The following is a 20611-nucleotide window of genomic DNA, read 5'->3' on the forward strand; positions in this document are numbered from 1 at the left end:
AACAGGAAATTCTGGCCTCGAAATAATTACTTTATCGCGTAACTAAACAAAATGTGTTTTCTACAAGCCTCACAGGAATCGTAACCACCAGAAGAGGAAGAATGACTATTTTTCTAGCAAGGAAATTCAAATTCCAAGTTGATATTAAGAAATTAAAACAATAGATTTCACACATATTCTTGATTTGTATGGTTCATTTTGTTTTCAGTGTTTGTATTTAGGGGAGTATGGGGAAGGGACAACATCTTGTCGAATTAGAAGACTTTGGCAAAGAGCAGGAGGGACTGGCAGTTATTCAATGCCAACCATTTTCCTGAAATTTCAAAATTTGAACCCTCTCTGAAACCACAAATATTTGAGTGTGTCCTCTTTCCACCAAAAAACGGGACTCATCCTCTCCATCCATGCTGCATTATTATCCATCGCTAGGCAGGCAACACAGTATTAGTTAGATTTTTTTGAATGACATCACTTGTAACGGTGTGTCATCAACCATCAGTTGGTAGTGCCGATGAGAATTAAAATCCAAAACATTTGTGAAGCGTTTGGTTGTTTTCCTCTGAATTCCGTGTACGGAGGTTCTTTACCTTCCTATCCAGTGCAGCCCAAAACACAGTAGAAGATGCTGCTGCATTTCCCAACCCTGCAATCCAATGATGCATTGTTGTATCAGGAGATAAAGAGATTTGGAGTTTCTAGCTCACCTTGGCAGACAATTAAAAAAAATAATAAGTGGGAGCAGGCGTGCTATTTCTGTTACACCGAAGGGCAGCAGGAGGTGTTCTCTTTCAACCTCTTCCTAAGCATCTCTGGTGCTGCACTTTTCGCTGACCATTCAATGGGGTGCCTAACATAACCCTCTGCCCCACCCACCCTCTTCAATTCTTACCTTTACGGAGTGGCACCCGCTGCTTCTGTTCAGGGACAGATCAGTAGACAAAGAGATGCTGAGGTCCATACTCTCTGAAGCAGAGGTGCTGCCAGAATCAGAATCTCTCTTGAGGCTGCCGTTCTCAAGCTGAGAAGAGTTCAAACTCCCATTGGGGAGTTTTTCTTCAGTCGGTGTTTCAAGGAGGCTGTTTACAGTATGGCTTCCCCAATTTGAATCCTCACTATTTGCTGGCTCAGTGCTTTCCTTTCGGTGGTTGATAGCCCCATCCTCTGCTTCTTTAATGTTTTCACTGGGCTGCAATGCCTGGGGGATGGTGCTTAAGTTCTGTTTGGCACCAGGCAGGACTGAATAACTTTCTATGCCCAGCAAATCCGAATGCTCAGCAGTTTTGACCAGAGCTTCAGTTCTAGTTTCTTCCTCCAAAAGCCTGTTGTCCTGCCCATTTATAGCTTCCTTGATGTGCTCCAAAGGCAACTTTGGCCCATTGGCCACAAGTGATAGGCGGTTTTCTTGAAGCTTGTCTCCTTCCAAACTTATCTGGCTTGCAAGAGAGGAATCCCTCTTCTGAACGTCATGAGGCTGAGTGAAGGTAGGAGGGGAGACAAGAGGAAGATAATGAAATTATCCTTTCTTAACATTTTTTTTGCCTGAAGGAACAAGAAAAAACAATTAAGGAAGAGAACAATGAGCACACTAAGATAAAACAGACTCATTTTAAGGGGAACAGGATCACATTCTCCTCCAGAAAAGAATGTTTGCAAACAAAACCATTGAAACTTAAGCCGGTAGGTCATTTGTCATAAATTAGTGTTTCATCACTGAATTCTCAAGGAACTTTGAGTACCTAGAGATTATTCCCTCTCCCTGCCCGCTTGTATTTATGAGGTAGGGGAAAAGTGGGATCTAGAAGTAAAAGGGAGAGTTTAATTCTCTCCTAGTAATTTGGCACTCATGAAGATGCTTTCTCCTCTTCTGCTTCATCAGTCCACAGAAGGTCTCATGCCTGGGCTATAAAGTGTTCCCTTTGCTGCAGAACAGCTGCCAACATTCTGCCAAAATCTTCCAGAAGGCTATGTTTTGACTTTTCTTTGACAGTGCTGGTGAACTGTTACTTGAAGTATGTTGCCCCAGCACATTCTTTGCCAATTTTGCTTCATTCATCCTGCCACTTCTCGGTTTCCGATGATCTCTCCTCCATAAGACTTCAGTCATGGTCACAGGGTCTCCAATTTATAAAAAGGAAAAAGCCTGCAACCAAGAATACTGATTTTTTTTTGTCATGCCTATGACATGTTATCACAAGAATAAGGGGAGCAGGATGAGACATTGGACATCCCCAGAGATTGGGATGTAGCACTACTAAGGCAGAAGCAGGGATCACCGCTCCTACCTCTACAGAGCCACTCTCCTCCTCTTCATCTACATTGTCCAATCTGAAGATTGCCACTACTGTGGCTGTGGATATCCCAAGAGTGGAAAGATTCTAGGATCTATGGTGAGATACCATGGCAGGAAGATTTACCGGGAATTAGCTGTTATACTGAAAACCCTGGCTTGTGCAGTCAGCTGGCTACTGATGGCTATGTCTGAATGGAGATTGGGAACCTGGACAGAGTATAATATACTAGGACATCGTTTTCAGTACCTCAGTCTCCTCTTTGCCTTGTCTTTAAACCACACCAGCTTTCCTAGGAATCCTATTCTTTCATTTGAACTTGAAAAAAACTTTTTTTTTTCCTTTTCCTATGAACCTAGAATTGTAAGCCACTTGGCTGAGTTGGATGGCTATAGAAATAAACCTTAAACCTTTCTTCCATATCTTTATTTAGATTAGACTGGAACTTTTATGTTCTGATTTCAATTTTGAATGCATCTACAAATTCATGGACTCAAACTATGAACAATTTTGCTAAAGCTCTGCAGTCTAGGAGAATTTCTGACCTATCAAAATGCTATTTTGTCTTGCATTACCATTATATTTGGACTATGGAAGTTGCAGTCGTTCAAAGCTAAACTGGAGCTGGAGTGAAGAAGGACACATTGTTGAAAGCTCATCAAAGCCTATTAGAAAGAACTAAATTGGGACTGGATTCCTTGCCTTTCATCTGAGTAAGGAACAGATAAGGCTGAGCTGTTATCTATCTCCTTTAAAGTAACATGCAATTTGACTTCAGGAAACCACCCCTCTTGCTTGGAGGATTTCACCAGATAATCATTATCAAGCATTTTTTCCCCACTCTTTTCACATACAAAAGAATAAGGAAATTAGTAATGAAAATGCTGAAAAGTGCAGTTGAGGTTTTCCTGAGAGCAGAAGGCTTCAGGCTGTCCTTCCACATAATTTGCACTAATGCCTGCCCTTCCCTCCCCTCGCCCCCTCCCAGCCTTCATTTCACTTTCTTTTGAAACTGTGTATTGTTCATCATTGTACTGGATAGAATCTGAGTTGCTTCAAGGATTATTAATAAAGTCTTGGCAGCTAGTGAAGAGAGTGCTGTGCCAAAATTGATTCCTGCATTTTTAACTCTTTTCTTTCAAAAGGCTTGGGGGGAAAAATGCTTTTCATTGTTTTCTACAACGGAAAACAACATTTCCTGAAATCCCACACAAAAGTGGAAGATTCCTGCAGCTCTTTTAGTTAGGAGATGGCCAAAGAATGAAGATACTCCGTCTCTCGTTGTGTAACCATTCTCCAACAATCTTTATATATCTCTGGTTTCTCATGCTTCAGTTAAATTTCAAGAGAGGCCACCACCACAGAAGTTCTCACTTGAGGCTTCTACTTATTAGGCAGCCAAAGAGGCTGCTGAGGCGAGGACTAAAATGAAAGACAAATGGCATGTTCTACCACCTCATAGTATTAAGGCTGAAAACCACAACAATAATACGTTCTGAAGCAAACCTTAGAATGAAAAGAAGAGAAACAGAAACTTTACTCATAAGGGAAGGAAATCTCAAGAAATAGACAGGATAATTCCCAGAGCAAGGTCAGAATGAGAGTCACTAAACTACCAGTAACTATAAAAACCCCGTATAGACTTTTTGTGAAACGGGAAAAATGAAATTATGAGGTATGGTGCTGGGAAAAAATAAATTATAGAAAAAAATATAAATCATGTAATCCTAGAATAAGAGGTTATTTTACATGTATATTTAGAAGTGCTGCATAGAAAATTGAAAACTTCTTCATATTTTCTTTCCTTTTTTCTTCCCTTCATTTGTAGCTTTTTCTTTTCTTTCTTTTTCTTTTTCCCTTTATTCTAAATAGTAGTTACTGTGTTTATCTTTCTTTTTCAAAATTGCAATAAAGTTACATGAAAAAAAAATCTAAAAAGGAAGTAAAGTCATTCTTTACTGCAAACTATCTATAAACCTCAGCTATATTTCCTCCAAACCAGAAAGCTTGGATTTCCTGTGTTGCATTTGATAAGCTTCAGTGACACTAGGAGTAGGGACACAAACCTCTTACTTGCCTTAGTAAAAAAGTATAAATCATTTATAATTGCCTTAGTTAAAAAAAAGTTTGTTACAATTCACAACTTCCATGCAATAAGATGCAAATTTGCCTGTTGACACAGGAGAGGAGCCTGAGACTACATGGGTATCTGTATCTCTGTGTGTCCGTGCATGTCTGTTTGTGTGTCTATGTGTGTACACACCTCAGAAGGGCAGGAAAGGGAAGTAAACTCAGGTTAAACAACCCCTAGGTCTAGGACAAAGAGAAGGTAGAGTGGACATGCAATGCATTCTTAATTCTCTAACTATATTCTACTGCCTTCTTGTGACCAAGAGGTCACAAGTAGTTACCTAGCCAGTCTTTTTGAATCTATACCTCCAGCAATAAGGAAAGTCGTATTCTACTACTACACTCCATGCTCCATTCTGTCCTTCCACAAAACTACTGCTGAGTCAATACAATATATTCTTGGTCTTATTGTGGTTATTCTTGTTGAAAAGTTAGTTTGTACAGGCTTCCAACTACTCTTTCAAACACGGTCTTTATTGTATTCATGTCAGGGACGAAAGGCAGAAAGAGCCAAAAAGTTGAGCTAGCTTACAAGGTATACTCTACAGAAGATTCATTCTTTTTATCCAGAGAAACCTTCTCATTGACTAGTGCAAGGGTAGGCAACTTTGGCTCTTTTATGACTCGTGGACTTCAACTCCCAGAATTCCTGAGCCAGGATGGCTCAGCTTAGAAACCTCTCCCTTTCCCCTCAGCATGGCTGGATCAGGAATTCTGGGAGTTGAAGTCCACGAGTCATAAAAGAGCCAAGGTTGCCTACCCCTGGACTAGTGACCGCAGATCTCATTTTGTTAGATGACCCTGAATCCTTCAATCGACTAGATGCCTTTTCCCTGCCCAAATGTTTAACCTTCTATCTGTCCCAGCTAAGCCTAAAATCAGCCAGCACAGTCCAGGGAGCAGTTTGCGGTTTTAATCTTAAGTGGCTAAAGGCTACGTTCTTCACAGTAAAGGTGCCAACAATTAAAACTTTGCCTAGGGGACATGTTTGTCCACACAGCAAGTGCATGTACTGAGAAAGCCATCTTGCAAAAGGAAAGGGAAGGGTTGGCCCCCTGCCCAAACATTGTTTGAAGGATTCCTGGCTGCTGAATGAAGAGCAGCCTCTTCCCAGCCAAGGAGCCATTCTTCCTGCCCACCTGCGCAAACACCTCACAACTTCTCTCTTCTGCAAGTAGCTGCAGGGATCAAAGGTGGCCAGCAGTTTGCTTTCAAAAATCCAGCTAATGTTGTTTGTGGACTCTGAAGCATTTTTAATGTGAACGTATACATATGTCTGTGTATACTATGTGTATGAACGCACATTCACGTGTAGGGGAAAAGTAATATTTTGTCTTGTTTCTAAACGCAAACATCACTAATGCAACAAAAGGAAATTCAACTTACAGATGCAGATTCTGAGGAGTCCTCTTCTTCAACTTCCTCTCTATTGTCTTCAATTTCCTCCATCACTTCAGCCTTTGCCTCTGCCACGAGCTCACGTAAGGCTTTATTGCTGGTGACTTTGCTGACAAAAGGGTGCTAAAAACAAAACAACCCAAGTTCACAATGACCAAACTAGTCTGGTTCTCTTGCAAATCGAGAGCAAGACAGGTCAAAGTGAACGCAGAGACTTTGTCAGCTATTTCACCCTTCCTTTGCTACTCAAATATTTGTATACAATACAATGTTACTGTATTGATCATGAGTTACAGGCCATAATATTGCAATCTCGCAACTTTAAAATAAACAGTATAGGTCACAGGTCTGCAACCCGCAGCTCCGGAGCCACATGTGGCTCTTTCAGCCGTCTCCTGTGGCTCCTAGTCCTCTGCCACATGCAGTCCAAAAAAAAAAAAGTGGGACTAAAAAAGTTCAACCAATCAATTCAAATATGCAGGGTAGGTGCATATCTCGCCTTGGCTCCACTCTTCAGTCAAACCCTGTTCTGCACATGCGCGCATGTATGCGCATGCGCACACATTTTTTTGCGGCTCCCAGTTTTTCCTTTGTGAGGGAACCGGTTCCGAGTGGCTCTTTCACTGTTTCAGGTTGCTGACCCCTGGTATAGGTCATAAAAGTTTCTGTGGGGCCAAAACTTTTCCAGAAAATGTTAGGAGCTAGACGTATATTTAGTTATCAGTCTTTACAAGCTCAGACTGGTTTCTTTCACAGTTGTGGAATATGTGTGCTTCCAAGTAGCATTTCTACCGAAGCGCATGCTTCCCGTGACAATGAAACACTGAAGCTGGAAAACTACACAGACAAGGCAAAGAAAAAAAACATGAAAAAAACACATGGAATAGCTGCCTATTGGAGCTTTAGAAAGACAGGTTTCTATTGCTTGATGAATACAACGTTCCCATTGCAACTAAGGAACTAAAATATACAATGTTGGCATTCCATGGGCAATCTTTATTCCTCTTTTAGAGGTGCACCTACTTTAACACCACAGGGAGAGAACAAACTCACCAAGAAAACCCATAAATCAGCCTTCAATGTTTTTACTGATTCATCATTAAATTTATATGGCCCCTCCCATCTCACTTGCACGTGATTCTAAAACGCACACAATTAAAACACAATTAAGAATTCTAACCTTCCACCATTAAAATCTACTAAAACAGTTAAAAGCTATATCTAAAAATTAACATGTAAAGAAAATTTTTTTTTTAAAAAAAATCAGGGTTTTCCACAGTAGATAGTATCGCACACTTTCTTTTTGTTAATTATGTCAACATAGTCCGGTTTTCAGTATACCTCTGCCAAGCAATCATCAAATTAAAATTCATCCCTCCACTTAAAGGGTCACTTTTTCCGAAGTCAAAGTTAGCAATAACAAACAACAACTGCATACTTTTTAATGCTGGGCCAAAATTTAAGCTGCATGGAACAGCCTTCCCCAACCTGGATGCCCCCTAACCCCCCCTCCCAATGCATGGAAATAACCACCATAATTCTCAACAATGTACAATGTTTTAGAAGTACGCGGGAGACTGCACTATTTATTTTATTTTTATTTTAATCCTATTTATATCCCGCCCTTCTCCGAAGACTCAGGGCGGCTTACAATTTAAGCACAAACCAAAGTGCTTAGCAATAGCCTTCATTCTATGTATATGCCTGCTTATTAGGGCTTTCGCCCCCCCCCCCAGCGGCATTATTACAAAGTCAGCTTAATTGCCCCCAACAATCTGGGTCCTCATTTTACCTACCTCGGAAGGATGGAAGGCTGAGTCAACCTTGAGCCTGGTGGGATGCGAACCTGCACTAATTGCAGGCAGCTGGTGTTACTTAAGGAGGCATTAGCCCACTGCTCCACCACTAGATGCGTCAGGAAGCAGGACCACTCAAACGGTAGAGTTCTTTCTCCCGTGAGAAACATCAAGTAGAACCTAAACTCCAGCAATCACCCAGGTTTTCTCTACGTTAATGGGGGAAAATCTGTACTCCCACCAGGGACAGGTGTGTGGATTTATGAGCCTTTATGCAGCATCAACATGTGACTCACTTGAGATGCCAAACTTACTTCCAGTAATTGTGTGGCAGTTGGCCGGGTCTCAGGGTTCTTATCAAGTGCAGTCTTCAGAAAATCTCTGAATGCTGGAGACCTTTATAAACAAACAAACACACACACACACACACACATTTTAAAATGTCAGGAGAAAGAAAACCAGGACATCCTACCCTGGACACACTAACACGGTTTACAAATTAAAAGTTTGTATGGCTGAACAGCGATGGCTGTACAGAAGCAAGCTACCTGCTGTCGTTCTGTTCCCCAACTCATGCCAAAGACCAAACGTTAGCAAGCTCATGCGGGGACAATTTGTCTGCCTGAGTTTAAGCTAATACAAAGCCTTCTGTCAGGCAACGGATTGCACCCTCCTCCCTTCCTGCATCTCTTTTTCTGTGCTGGCTGCCCTGTAAGAGTAGGTAAAAACAGCTACTGCCAGTTTCTATGTAGAATCACAGTTTCACATAGGGCTACATCTGCCCAGTGATTTTCTAGCCTGTCTTGTTCATGTGTAAGAGACTCAGAGCATCTGGCTGTTTTCTATTCCTCTTGTACCGTAATAGGAAGCCTAGCTAGATGTACCTTCTATTAAACATTTCATCTCCTGGGAGAAGCCAAAAGGCGCTTCAGAAAGTAAAAACACAAAGCTGCACCAGTTGGATATTTGTTGGGGACTGTGCTGTGCATTAAAAATATCATCATAAATCAACACATTTCAGATATTCACCAGTCAAACTACAGGTAGTGCTCAGTAAACGGCAGCAATCGGGACTGGGTTTGCTGTTGCTAAGCAATGCGGTCATAGTGTGATGTCACATGACTTAAGCTTCTTAGTAACAACAGTTCTAGCACTCCAGTTCCTCACTTCATTAAGTGAGGCTGACACATGGTTACCACTTGTGACCTCCTGCTGGCTTCCCCACTGACTTTCTTTGTTGGAAGCCAAGAAAGAAGGTTGTAGATGATAAGCACATGACCACAAGATGCTGCAACTCATAACTGTGAGGTTGCACCAAGTGCTCAGATAGCAACTATGTGACCATGGGGATGCTGAGATGGCCAGAACTGCGAGGATCAGACATAAGTACTACTTGTTCAGTACCATCACAGATCTGAACAGTTGCTGAATTGTTAAGCAAGGATGCATTTGTCTTAGAATGGAGGGAATCTTTCCTGTCTCTTATTATCATACACCTTTTAAATGGGGAAGCCAAGGAGAGAAACTGAGATCTTCTCATTACAAAGACAAGCTATTATTTTTGCTGTACATTGCTCATATCTCAGATGCTGCAGAAAAATGTGGCATTATATAGTCCTAAGGCAGGAAATACTCTATTTTAAGAGTTTGGAAAATGAAATATTCTGGAAAACAGGACAATACAACACAATGAAATAAGAAATGGAAAATAATGATTGATAAAACAAGGTCAATGATACTGGAAGTTGTAGTTCAAAACATCGAGAGAACATCAGGTTGAGAAAGGCTGCTCTAAGGAATTCAAGGTGTACTCTTTATAGGTGTCAGCCCTTTGAGGTGGCCCAAAATCATGAATACTAAAACTACTTTTGTTATAGGGTTACAGTAACAGAATCTTGCAACTCTGAACAAGGAAGGGTCAAGTCTGAGACACTTTCTCAAATTCCATTCCGGCTTCGGGTGGAGATTTATCTGACTGTTGTCTTGGATGGATTTTTTCTTTCCTCAAGGTTATTCTCACAGCCCACTATATCAAATAACACCTTTTACATTCACATTTTAGGAAGATGCGCTAAGAAGACAAAGCTCTTTGCCCAAAATTACCTAGCTTCAAGGGTTAAGTGGAGATTTGTGTATAAACAAATTAGAAATTAGTGCTAGCAGTCATTGTTACCAACATAATTGGTATCTCAATGTTACACTTGCTAGATATTGCTGGAATAATACTTTCCATCAGCTACAAAACTTATGGTCAATAGTGAAAGGGGCAGAAGTTATAGCTAACCTGGAGATCAGCATGAGGAATATTAATCAAGTGTAGGGATGCATAATCCTTTCATTGGAAGCATTTCATGTGATGCCCCAAGGGTTGCACTTGACAAACTGGGAAGAGCAAAGTCTAATTAAAATTACTTTAATTGACTTAATTGCAGTTAAGGTGATGCACTCAGCATGTTTTTAATTATTTCCCTTTTCTGTCAGATTTAAATTTTACAATTTGGTGGCAAGTTATAGAGTAGTCCTGAGGGATGAATTTAAAGCATTACAGCTTCAAGTAAGGTCTTGGTGCCTTAGGCTGTGTGTTTCTGAACTAGTCCAGGGGTTAATAAAATAATAAGAAAAATATTTCCATTCCTCTGCTTATTCATTCTTGAGAACCTTTTTATTAAATGGGTCCCAATTTGGAGTGGCAATATTTTACAGCAGCTGGGAAACCCTAATAATTAACCATGCTGGCTGAGGCTAATGGTCAGTGGAATTCAGCAACAGGAAAGATTCCGGATTTCAAATTCAACTTCTCAGACTTTTTCTACCATGATTATTCCATTTACTACAGATCTATTTTGGCTACTAATAAAGTAATAGATTTATCCAATGAAGTATTAATGTGATGGTATGTGAAAATGACCTTGAAGGAGAATGGAAGAGATGCTGTCCTGGAAACGATCAGACACAAGAAGAAGAAGGAGTCCTCAGTGGCTTAATGGTCAGAGGAAAAAACTTAGAAAGGACCTGCTCTAATTGACTGGGCAGTTAAAAGTGCCGATGGGAGATTTATACCTTCACACTTGCAATATTCTATTAATGTAGCATTACAATAATGCAGAATTAGCTTATCCAGTCACGTTTCCTATTTTGTTTACCTGGGAACACTGAGAATTATTGTTGGTAAAGGTGGGAAGGCAAGAAGACCAAGACACTTCTTGCAAGTATGCTTGAGTGTTAGTGAACAAGAAAAAACTTCTCACCACTTTGATGGATAATTAAGAGTCGGAGGATCAGATTTGGCTATTTTCAGTAAGACCCTCATAGGGTTCAGCTCATGATGAGGTGGCTCTATTTGTGCCATTTCTATGAGTGTTATGCCCAAGGACCAGATGTCAGCCTTGTAATCATAAGGGGTGTCTTTCATAGTCTCACACATCACTACTTCAGGTGCCATCCTAAAAAACAAAGAAAGAAGAGTGAAATTCTACTACAAATTCATCTCCACTGAAATTGGTTCTAAGAACCAGATCTTGTTTTCAAGATAAACTATATATTCAACTACTCTAGGACTGACCTTAAGAGTACAACTTTGTAACTAAACTATGAATGAAACATGAAAATTTATCCCTTCTGCACTCAGAATGAACTAGCCAACATTACAAACTCCCGAATCTCATTGTCTTTGGTAATATCATTGAACATAACACAGAAATACATCCTCTATTGAAATTAATAGATTGCAAAAATGGTTAACTTCTTTAGGTTATATCCAGCCCACATATAGACTCCCGGTCATTCATCTCTCCCTTCTCCATTGGCCACAGAAGGCAACCAGTCGGGTAATGACATCTGACCTAAATACTGCTTGAAATGGCAAATTAAATGCACACTGACTGCATCCCCTTACTGATGATGTAGCTGATTTAGCGATTAAATTCTTGGAGTGAATACTTGTTTTTATACCCTTGGAACTGCTTCAAAAGGACATTCCACCAAATTGGGGGAGGGGAGTGAGAAGAAGACAGAACAGCCCAAATTCCATCAATATCTTATCCCAGATACAGGCTGTAGTTTCTTTACTGCCCTAAGAGAGCAGTGATTCAAATGACAGAATACTGTTGCAGCTGACAGTTTTTATTCCATCCATATTTTTCCCTCTACCTCCAAGGATAAAGTCCTTGAAACATACAAACTCACTTAAAAATAATAATAATAATTAAATGCAGCGCTGCCTTCTAGGTTGACACACTCTTTTTATATTTTACATTCACTTAAAATACATACAAATGGGACATTGCACTAATTAAGATCAAGATATCAGTCACACAACACAGAGACATATATATCTGCACACTCAGGGCATAATTTAAAATACAGCCCCATAATAAGTAACAACACCATATGTTGATTAGGATACAACATTCCCCCCCTTCTCCCAATGAAATTTGGCAGTGATTTCTTTAAAGGTCATGCTATTGTGAAATAATCCTCTTACCAGTATGGTGTGCCAATGAAAGAATCCCTCTTCTGCACAGTCTTCATGTTTTTGGCTGATACTCCAAAATCGGCTGAAAAAAGTTGAAATCACATACAATTCTTTAATGAATATTTTGGGTACCAGTGTGCTTAAAAGGGTAACCTTTAATTCTATCACTCCTCAGTTTATTTCTCAAGCATACAGAGGACCAATATAAACTTTAACCTGGATGGACACCAAGGACCCTGTGTATCTTATTGTACTAGAATTCTCATTTTTGGGAATTGGCTCTACCCATATCTAGCCTATACTAATGATCTGAAACATGTTAAAATATAAAAATAGTGATACTATCAAATGATGGAGTCTACACCCACAAAACATATTATTGCTAAATATTCTTCTCATAAGACAGACTACTTCAATATGGATGAGTATTTTAGAAGGATGTGAACAGTAACCTAGCATTCTGATTAACTTGCTTTTTTTAGCTAACCATAATTACAGGGGTGGTAAGAAAAACCCTTCTAAATCTCTCATCAAGCTAGAGCAGTGTTTTGCTTTACTATAAGAGGGAAACAATTCACTGTCACAGACTTCACCTCCATCCTAACATACAATTCATGGCTTTGCTATTTAAATTTGATTTCATACAGTAGTTTACAGTTCCATTTTACATTAAGTATTATTTCCATATGTTCCCAGAAATTTCAACTAGAAAGATATAAAGCAAGACATGTCAGCCTTTTCATCTCTCCACACCAACTAATAAGCTAACATTCTGCACTCATATAGAAATGATGCCAATTCCCACCAAACTTGAAAAGAATAGCAAGCATTGATTTATATAGAAGCCCTCACAGAACAGTAAGAAAAATGCTGAATTCATAAGTAGCTTTCAACGTCTCCTTGCATCCCTACACCTACTACTTCTGCTTTTGTTAGTCTTTTTAATGACCTTAATTTCTTTATCAACTTATGTGCAGGACTTTTTAATTGCACAATTTTGGATTTTATAACAACTGTTCCAGAGAATTCACATGCTGTTAAATTATATTCTTGGAAGAACTGGAGCTCTCATAATTCTTCCCTAAACAGACTTAGATGGGACAAGCATGAAGATAAATGTATACTGATGATGGGAAGACAGCTTGAGGGGGAAGATCAGAATTAAAAAGTAATGAAAGGGCACCATGTGTAATGTAAAACTTAAACTTCTGCTCCTGAAAAGACAAATGCTGATTTCTTGAGGCATATCATTATAACATCGTCTTCAAAATACCTGTCCAATACTAACTTGCTCTGCAAACAGGATTTTCATTTAGAGTTAGACAATTATCAAAAACTTCTGCTCATAAAGGAGAATCTTTGAAATGAGTTCTAAATAAAAACATCCAATCCCAAGGAACTATTTCTAGACAATTAAGAGTTGGGATAGCAAGTAGAAATCTTAGTAGTCTAACCAGAACAACAGCTATCCTTATGTGGCAGCATGGAAAAGGTTGGCCTTTTGGACAAAGAGATACTGTGTCTAAGCCAGCAAGGGAAGAAAATTCTTCGGTGGTTGTGTCTTTCTCACTGTAGCCAATGCTACATTCCACAAAGTTCATAAAATGACAAAGTTGCTGAACTGACTCCCCACCCACCCACCCACCCAGCACACAGACACACACACACACACACAAACAATACGTTTCCTGGAAGGGGATGGAGGGAAGAGATCAGCAGCAAGCACTAAAGTTCTGAAGATGAAGCTAAGCACCTAGCAACTCTTTGATTATGTCTCTTTCCCATACAAAACCTCAGTTAAAAATGATCATTTCCTTTAAAAAAAAAGTTCATCAATTTATGCCAGCTTACATTAAACTACATCTCTGCTCACTCTCTCTACACCATTTATAAACCTGCTTTAAAGCATTAGGCTCAATACAATCTTTAGAAGTTTCTATTCAGAAGTTGCCTTTCAATTGTGAAAATGATCCATTTACTCCTGTGCCATGATTTTTCTTCTTAAAGTCTCCATCCTTGCTTCCTGGGACATCCTCAAATATAAAAACTGATCTTAAAACTTTGCCTTTTTTCCTTTACTAGAAAATCTGCAATTTCACATATAAAAGGTAAAGGTAAAGGTTCCCCCGCACATGCGTGCTAGTCGTTTCCGACTCTAGGGGCCGGTGCTCATCTCCGTTTCAAAGCCGAAGAGCCAGCGCTTGTCCGAGGACGTCTCCGTGGTCATGTGGCCGGCATGACTAGACGCCAAAGGCGCACGGAACGCTGTTACCTTCCCACCGTAGTGGTCCCTATTTTTCTACTTGCATTTTTACATGCTTTCGAACTGCTAGGTTGGCAGAAGCTCACATATAAGTTCTTTTAAAAAAAGTTCTGTATGGATACCATCTGGTACCAGAGAACAGTTACATGTTCATTTTGCTCATTAAGTCTAAACTCACTATAAACTTCATTTAGGTTCTCTATGTTATATGGATTATAAACAATCTGTAAATTCCCGAGAAACAACTGATCTATACTCTTAAATCTGAAGAAGGAAGAAGAATTTTACTTGCATTGTTTCTGACTTCATGGGGCCTCTCTCTGGCAACTTTTGGCGCCATGACCGAATTTAGTCTTTTTTGTTCCGAGAAAAACATTTCCAGTTAAAATATTTTTGCATTTTGTCATGGCTAATAACGTGACAAAGGCCCACCAAAGCTGCAATCCAGTGTATGTTTTTTCAGGAGGGAGTTCCATTAAATAGTGGGACTTAATCCTAAATATAAGATTGTACATTAAGAACTTATTGAAAGGAAATTCAGATAGTTGGTCAATAATAAAAGCTGCTAGATTACATTCAGCAAATTCTTCTTTTCCAATCCAACAAATTCCGATCGGAGAAAAAGGCTGGAAGAAGACCAATCTAACCAAAGACTATTTAACAGTTAGACGTGACTAGCTGTCTATCGCTATTTTCATGACAAAAGAGTCCCAACTGTTTTTTTTAAAAAAATCATCTACTTTTCATACTTGCTGAATACAAGAACCAATCTTCTGGCATACTGACTATTTCTCACTCCAGAGCCAAGTACTTTGTCTCACCAAGTTTAATGTCTCCATCTAGGGTTAGTAACACATTGCCCGCCTTTAAGTCTCGATGGATAATCTTCTTGCCATGCAGATAATTCAGGGCTTCCAGTATCTGGCGACAAATCACCTGGATCTGGGATTCAGTCAGGCCACGATCCAGCTCTGCAAAACAGTTGGAAAGACTCTTTCAGTTATTCTTTGTTCTGAAATTGGCAGTAACACGCACACAACTGAGAGTGACAACCAATTAAAACTTAACTAGTTGAGTAATAAATCACAAAATCTGCAATATAGGCAGCCCTCTGCTTAGGATCACAATGGAGCCCAAAATTTCTGTTGCTAAGTGAGAAATTTGTTAAGTGAGTTGTGTCCCGTTTTATGACCTTTCTTGCCCCAGTTGTTAGGTGAATCACTGCAGCTGTTAAGTTAGTAGCACGGTTAAGTGAAGTTGGCTTTCCCTTGACTTTGCTCGCAAAAGGTGATCACATGACCTGGACACTGCAACCGTCATAAATATGAGTCAGTTGCCATGCATCTCAATTTTGATGATGCGACCTTGGGAAATCTGCAACCATCATTATTGTGAAATATGGTCATAAGTCACTTTTTTCAGCTCTGTTATAACTTTGAATGATCACTAAACAAACTGTTGTAAGTTGAGGACTACCTGTAAATGTTTTGGGCACCATGGCCTGCATCCTCTTAAATATAGACAACTCATGTTAATATATAAAATCTATTGCCCATACTAACTACAGCTTTGGAGTCTGGAGTTTACAATATTCAGGCCTAAAGTAATTACAGCAAAATCAGGTTTAAAGTGTAAAAATTCAAAAGCCGTTGTTCCTGAAAAAAAATTAGATACTGCATAAAAGCGTGCCCTGTCTGTTTCTTTTGTCACACATATGAACAACCCCCCTCTTTTCCCTCACTGGAGGAATGCTTCCAAATGGCACTCTGCTTAGAAAACATTATTAGTAGCTAAATCCAGTTTAGTGATTAAATCATGGCTGTGGCTACCATGTGGCAGTCTAAAAGGAGATCTGGTCCCATGTAGCAGGAATCACATTTTTATCCTCCTCCTCATCTCTTGTTTTTACCTCAGGACAAGAAGGTGGTGATCTGAATATGGAAGGACAGTATAGATCTAAATGGTTTTCTGGTTGCTCTGGTGAAATTTCTAGCAAAGCCTCTGTTAATGTTTAGAACAGGGAAATCGGTTGGGAAACAGATGCAGTCTCCCTGATAAGAGTGCTCTGGCAATGAAATAGGTTAACGTTTGAGTGTCATGGAGGCATAGTTTGGAAAATCCATTGGAGGACAGCCTGGAGCCCATATTAAGGTGTATGGGATGACAAGGATAACAAACAAAAAAGTACTTTGCCATCCATCCATTAGCATTCAAAGACAGTTAGGCCATGGAGTTACTTCAAGCTGAAATAAATCTATTTTGTCCTAAAAGTGACTGTCTATTCAATCCTTCAGTTAAATTCATAATCATAAATCTTGCTGGTCTTCTGAACCACCACAGCAGGAATGTGCATGAGAGATCTTTAGAAAGGGATTCTTTCTATAGATAATATAAAATTTAGAAGATGTAATTTCCTGCTTACTTAATAATTACATAGTTTTTGTAATTGATTTTTTTTAAAGCACTGTTCTTTTTTTCAAACTGTTTAACATTTGTACTGACTTGGCTACCCAATTTGCAAATAGCAACTCTGGCTGCCTTACTGGGTTAAAAACATAGAAACTAAGAATCACAAAACAGACAACACACAAAGACATATAACAATACAGAATAATCAAGGGCAAGTACACATATGCTAAATTTCAAAAGCTTTGTAGGACAGGCTCATCCCAAATTCTGGCCCACTGCCCAGAGAGGGGAAAAAAAAACAGGTTCTTAAGGCTGAAAGCCAACAAGGCTGTTTAGCATACCAAGAGATGTATGTTCATTGGAGAAAGAGATAAGAATATTTATATAAATAAATATGTAATTCTCCAAGGCACAATTATTACAGATGACTAATAATAAAATAAGGAAGGCCTTGACTCACAGCTATTGTAATAGAAATTAGTTTCCTCATATATTTTTTTGCTAAACCATAATAGATAAGACATTTAAGAATATTCTCTATCTTTTGCATTAAGCAGCATGACCCAATATGAATGCCAACTAGGGGCAAATAGGGATAATCCAAGAGGGAGGTGTTAAATAGGACAACCATTCTTTCAGCAGCAAAACATCTTAACTACAGATGAAAAGTTCCCATTTCACTGTCGGGTTCTTATTTGTCCACTGCCAGTAGAGACGTTGGATTCATTTAAAGCAGGGGTCTTCAAACTTGGACTTTTTATGACTTGTGGACTTCAACTCACAGAATTCCTCAGTCAGCATAAAAGGGCCAAGTTTGAAAACCCCCAATTTAAAGGGTAGACATGGTTGAAGGGAAAAGGGGGAATGTTCCCTCTGTCAGCATTGTATCTCTTCAAAAATTTTCCAGAGATAACAAAAATTGGCTATGAGAGAGTTTTTCAGGATTTCAAGTCCTCCCCAAGCTGAAGTTGTCTTCAAGGCTTGCAATGACCAAAGGACATGCCCATTGTGAAAGTAATGGGCACAGTTGGAATTCATTTCCATTGATCATAATCAGTCTTTTACAATGACTGATTGCATATGAAAGTTTCTCCCTCTTTCTTGGAAGATCTGAGTCTTTAGATCTGCAGTTTCTATGCCAGGTTAAATCCTAAAAAGTCAGAACTTCACTACCCCCTGCCTTAAGGGCAGTGACTGAACTTTTAATTTTAATTAGAAATATTGCTTGGTTCTTTCACTTTGCTTTCCTCTAAAAGCACCTTTTCAGTCCTGGGGGTGATTTTTGGGGGGTGGGGAAACTGCAATTAAAATCCTGAAGAACACAAACTTTTTCTTTCCTATCAGGAAAGACCATGAAAACTCAGCCGTCACTATAGGTCACTTTGAAATAACAGCTGTAGCAAATGAAACCTCATCACTAGAAGAACTCTCCGCATGATGAAGCCACAACTCCCAGACTGATCTCCAAAATAAAGCACAACTTCCGTAGGTTTGCCTGCTTTGTTGTATTTTAAGAAAAGCTATGAAAATATCTTCCTACTACTGAATTTCCTCTATACCTATATGATTATTGTCAGGCTATTATGGGAATGTTTATCCACATACCTTTAGGCACAAGTTGTAATATTCTATACGATATGGGGCAATATGAAGCTTCACTGTACTTACCTAGCATGGTAGCATCTACAGCTCCACCAGGACAAAACTCAATCATAATCTAAAGAGAAAGAGAAATAAATGGGTAGGGAGAAATGATATTTATATAATATACACACTTTATTTCATAAAATATGCAAAACAAATAAGTTATGTAAAACACACATAAATTTGTTATATGTATTCCCACACAACTATGTAACTACTATATACAAAAAATCTGAATCACTGAATGAAAAGCCACAACAATAACAAATCTCAGTCAGTTATTTCTTCTCCAAAATAAAGTTGCATTTCAGTAACATTTCCACAAATAAGCTGAACTCCTTGCTGCTTCTTTTTTTTAAATTTTTATTAAATTTATTATTTAAAAACATTGGACACAGTACCAGCGAGCTGACATACCTTTTTGTCTGCAATGTTCAAATATATATATATACATGTATATATGTACATCAAAAATACACTTAAATACACTTAAATTACAAATCGGTGAAATAACACAATATTTAAACCAGTGAGCTAGTCTGTAAAACCTAATAGAGACCTTTCTTTTTATCCATCCAAAGATACAATTTGTTCCAAATTCTATAATAGTCTGATTGATCTTTATTCTTTAGTTCCAAAGTTAATTTGTCCATTTCAGCGCAGTCCCAAATTTTCCTAATAACCTCTTTTTCTCCTGGGATCTCATTCTTTTTCCATTTTTGCGCAAATGATATTCTACCTGCTGTGATAATATGAATCATTAAATATAGCACATCTTTAGGATATTTCTCTTTCGTAATTCCCAACAAGAAAAGTTCTGGACTAAACTCAATATCTTGTTTCAATATTTCTTTCAACCAAATCCAAATCATTCTCCAAAATTTTTGTGTTTTACTGCAAGACCACCACGTGTGGAAGTATGTGCCTATCTCTTCAGAGCACTTCCAACATTTGGGAGATGCTGTTGTATACATTTTTGCTAGACGGGCTGGGGGAAGATGCCATCGGTAAAACATTTTAAATAAATTTTCTTTATACGATGAGGCCAGTGTTATCCTTTTGTTTCTATCCCAAATTGTTTGCCAAGTACCTAAGTCAATGTTATGTCCTAAATTGTTAGCCCAGATCAACATGGGGTCTTTCACTTGCTCTTCAAACAGCTTATATCCCAAAAGCAATTTATATAAATTCCTTATTTGTTTAGAGTCTGGTCCCAATAATATTTTGTCCAATGCTGTTTCAGAGGTATATATCCCCCATTCATTTTTATCCTTCCTAAATCTCGATTGGATTTGTAAGTAGGCCCACCAATCGAGTTTTATACCTTGTAATTCTAGTTCATTCCTAAGTTTCAATTCCCCCTCCTCATTCAGAATATCCTTGTATGAGATTATGTTACCCAAATCAAATAGAAGGGTGGATAGCCAGACCGGAATTTTAGTGTAATTGTGAGATCTAATTTTTTTCCAAGTATTAAGTAACGCTTGCCTGATCCGATGTTTTTGAAAATGTGAGAAAAGACCTTGTTTCTCCGTCCAAAGGAAAGCATGCCAACCATATTGCAAATCGTGACCCTCTAAAGTTAATAGTCTTCTATTTCTCAAGATTACCCATTCTCTAATCCAACTCAGAGCCGCGGCATGGTAATATAATTCCCAGTCTGGCAATCCAAAACCCCCATTTTCCTTCGTGTCCTGTAAATATTTCAATTTAATTCTTGGTTTTTTCCCCTGCCAAACAAAATTTAATGATAATTTATTCAAATTTCGAAAAAATTTAGGATCGAGTTGTATTGGGATATTCTGAAACAGAAACAGGATTTTAGGCAAAATATTCATCTTAATGACAGCAATTCGTCCCAATAATGAGAGTTTTAGATTTCCCCATCTTTCCAGATCACCTTTTATTTGATTCACTACATTATCATAATTATCTTTTTTGAGTGAGGTGCATCTAGCCGTAATGTTAATCCCTAGATATTTTATTTTCTTGACTATTTCTATATCCATGATTCCGGCCAGATTTTCTTTTTGTTTATTGGTCATATTTTTAACAATCATCTTGGTCTTATTTCTATTTATTCGCAGTCCGGCAACCTCGCCATATTTAGATAGTTCTTCCAATAGATTTGGTCCCATCTGACATGGATCCTCCATAATAAAAACCAGATCGTCCGCGAAAGCTTGAAGTTTAAAGGTTTCCTTTTTAA

The 20611-nt window shown here is 38.7% G+C and overlaps 1 protein-coding gene across 1 annotated transcript in view; it reads right to left on the reverse strand.

Annotated features, from left to right (window-relative positions):
• The window catches only part of STK10 (serine/threonine kinase 10), an 83313-nt gene that overhangs the window by 14022 nt on the left and 48680 nt on the right, over positions 1 to 20611 (reverse strand). The window contains exons 3-9 of the mRNA XM_083352974.1: positions 18427 to 18475; positions 15171 to 15320; positions 12096 to 12168; positions 10861 to 11055; positions 7927 to 8008; positions 5805 to 5939; positions 890 to 1471 (exon numbers count right to left, since the gene is read on the reverse strand). Coding sequence (XP_083209100.1) covers positions 890 to 1471; positions 5805 to 5939; positions 7927 to 8008; positions 10861 to 11055; positions 12096 to 12168; positions 15171 to 15320; positions 18427 to 18475 — 1266 coding nt within the window. The remainder of the gene's footprint in view (positions 1 to 889; positions 1472 to 5804; positions 5940 to 7926; positions 8009 to 10860; positions 11056 to 12095; positions 12169 to 15170; positions 15321 to 18426; positions 18476 to 20611) is intronic.

This window comes from Vipera ursinii (assembly GCF_947247035.1).
Source record: "Vipera ursinii genome assembly, chromosome: 2".
Taxonomy (NCBI): domain Eukaryota; kingdom Metazoa; phylum Chordata; class Lepidosauria; order Squamata; family Viperidae; genus Vipera; species Vipera ursinii.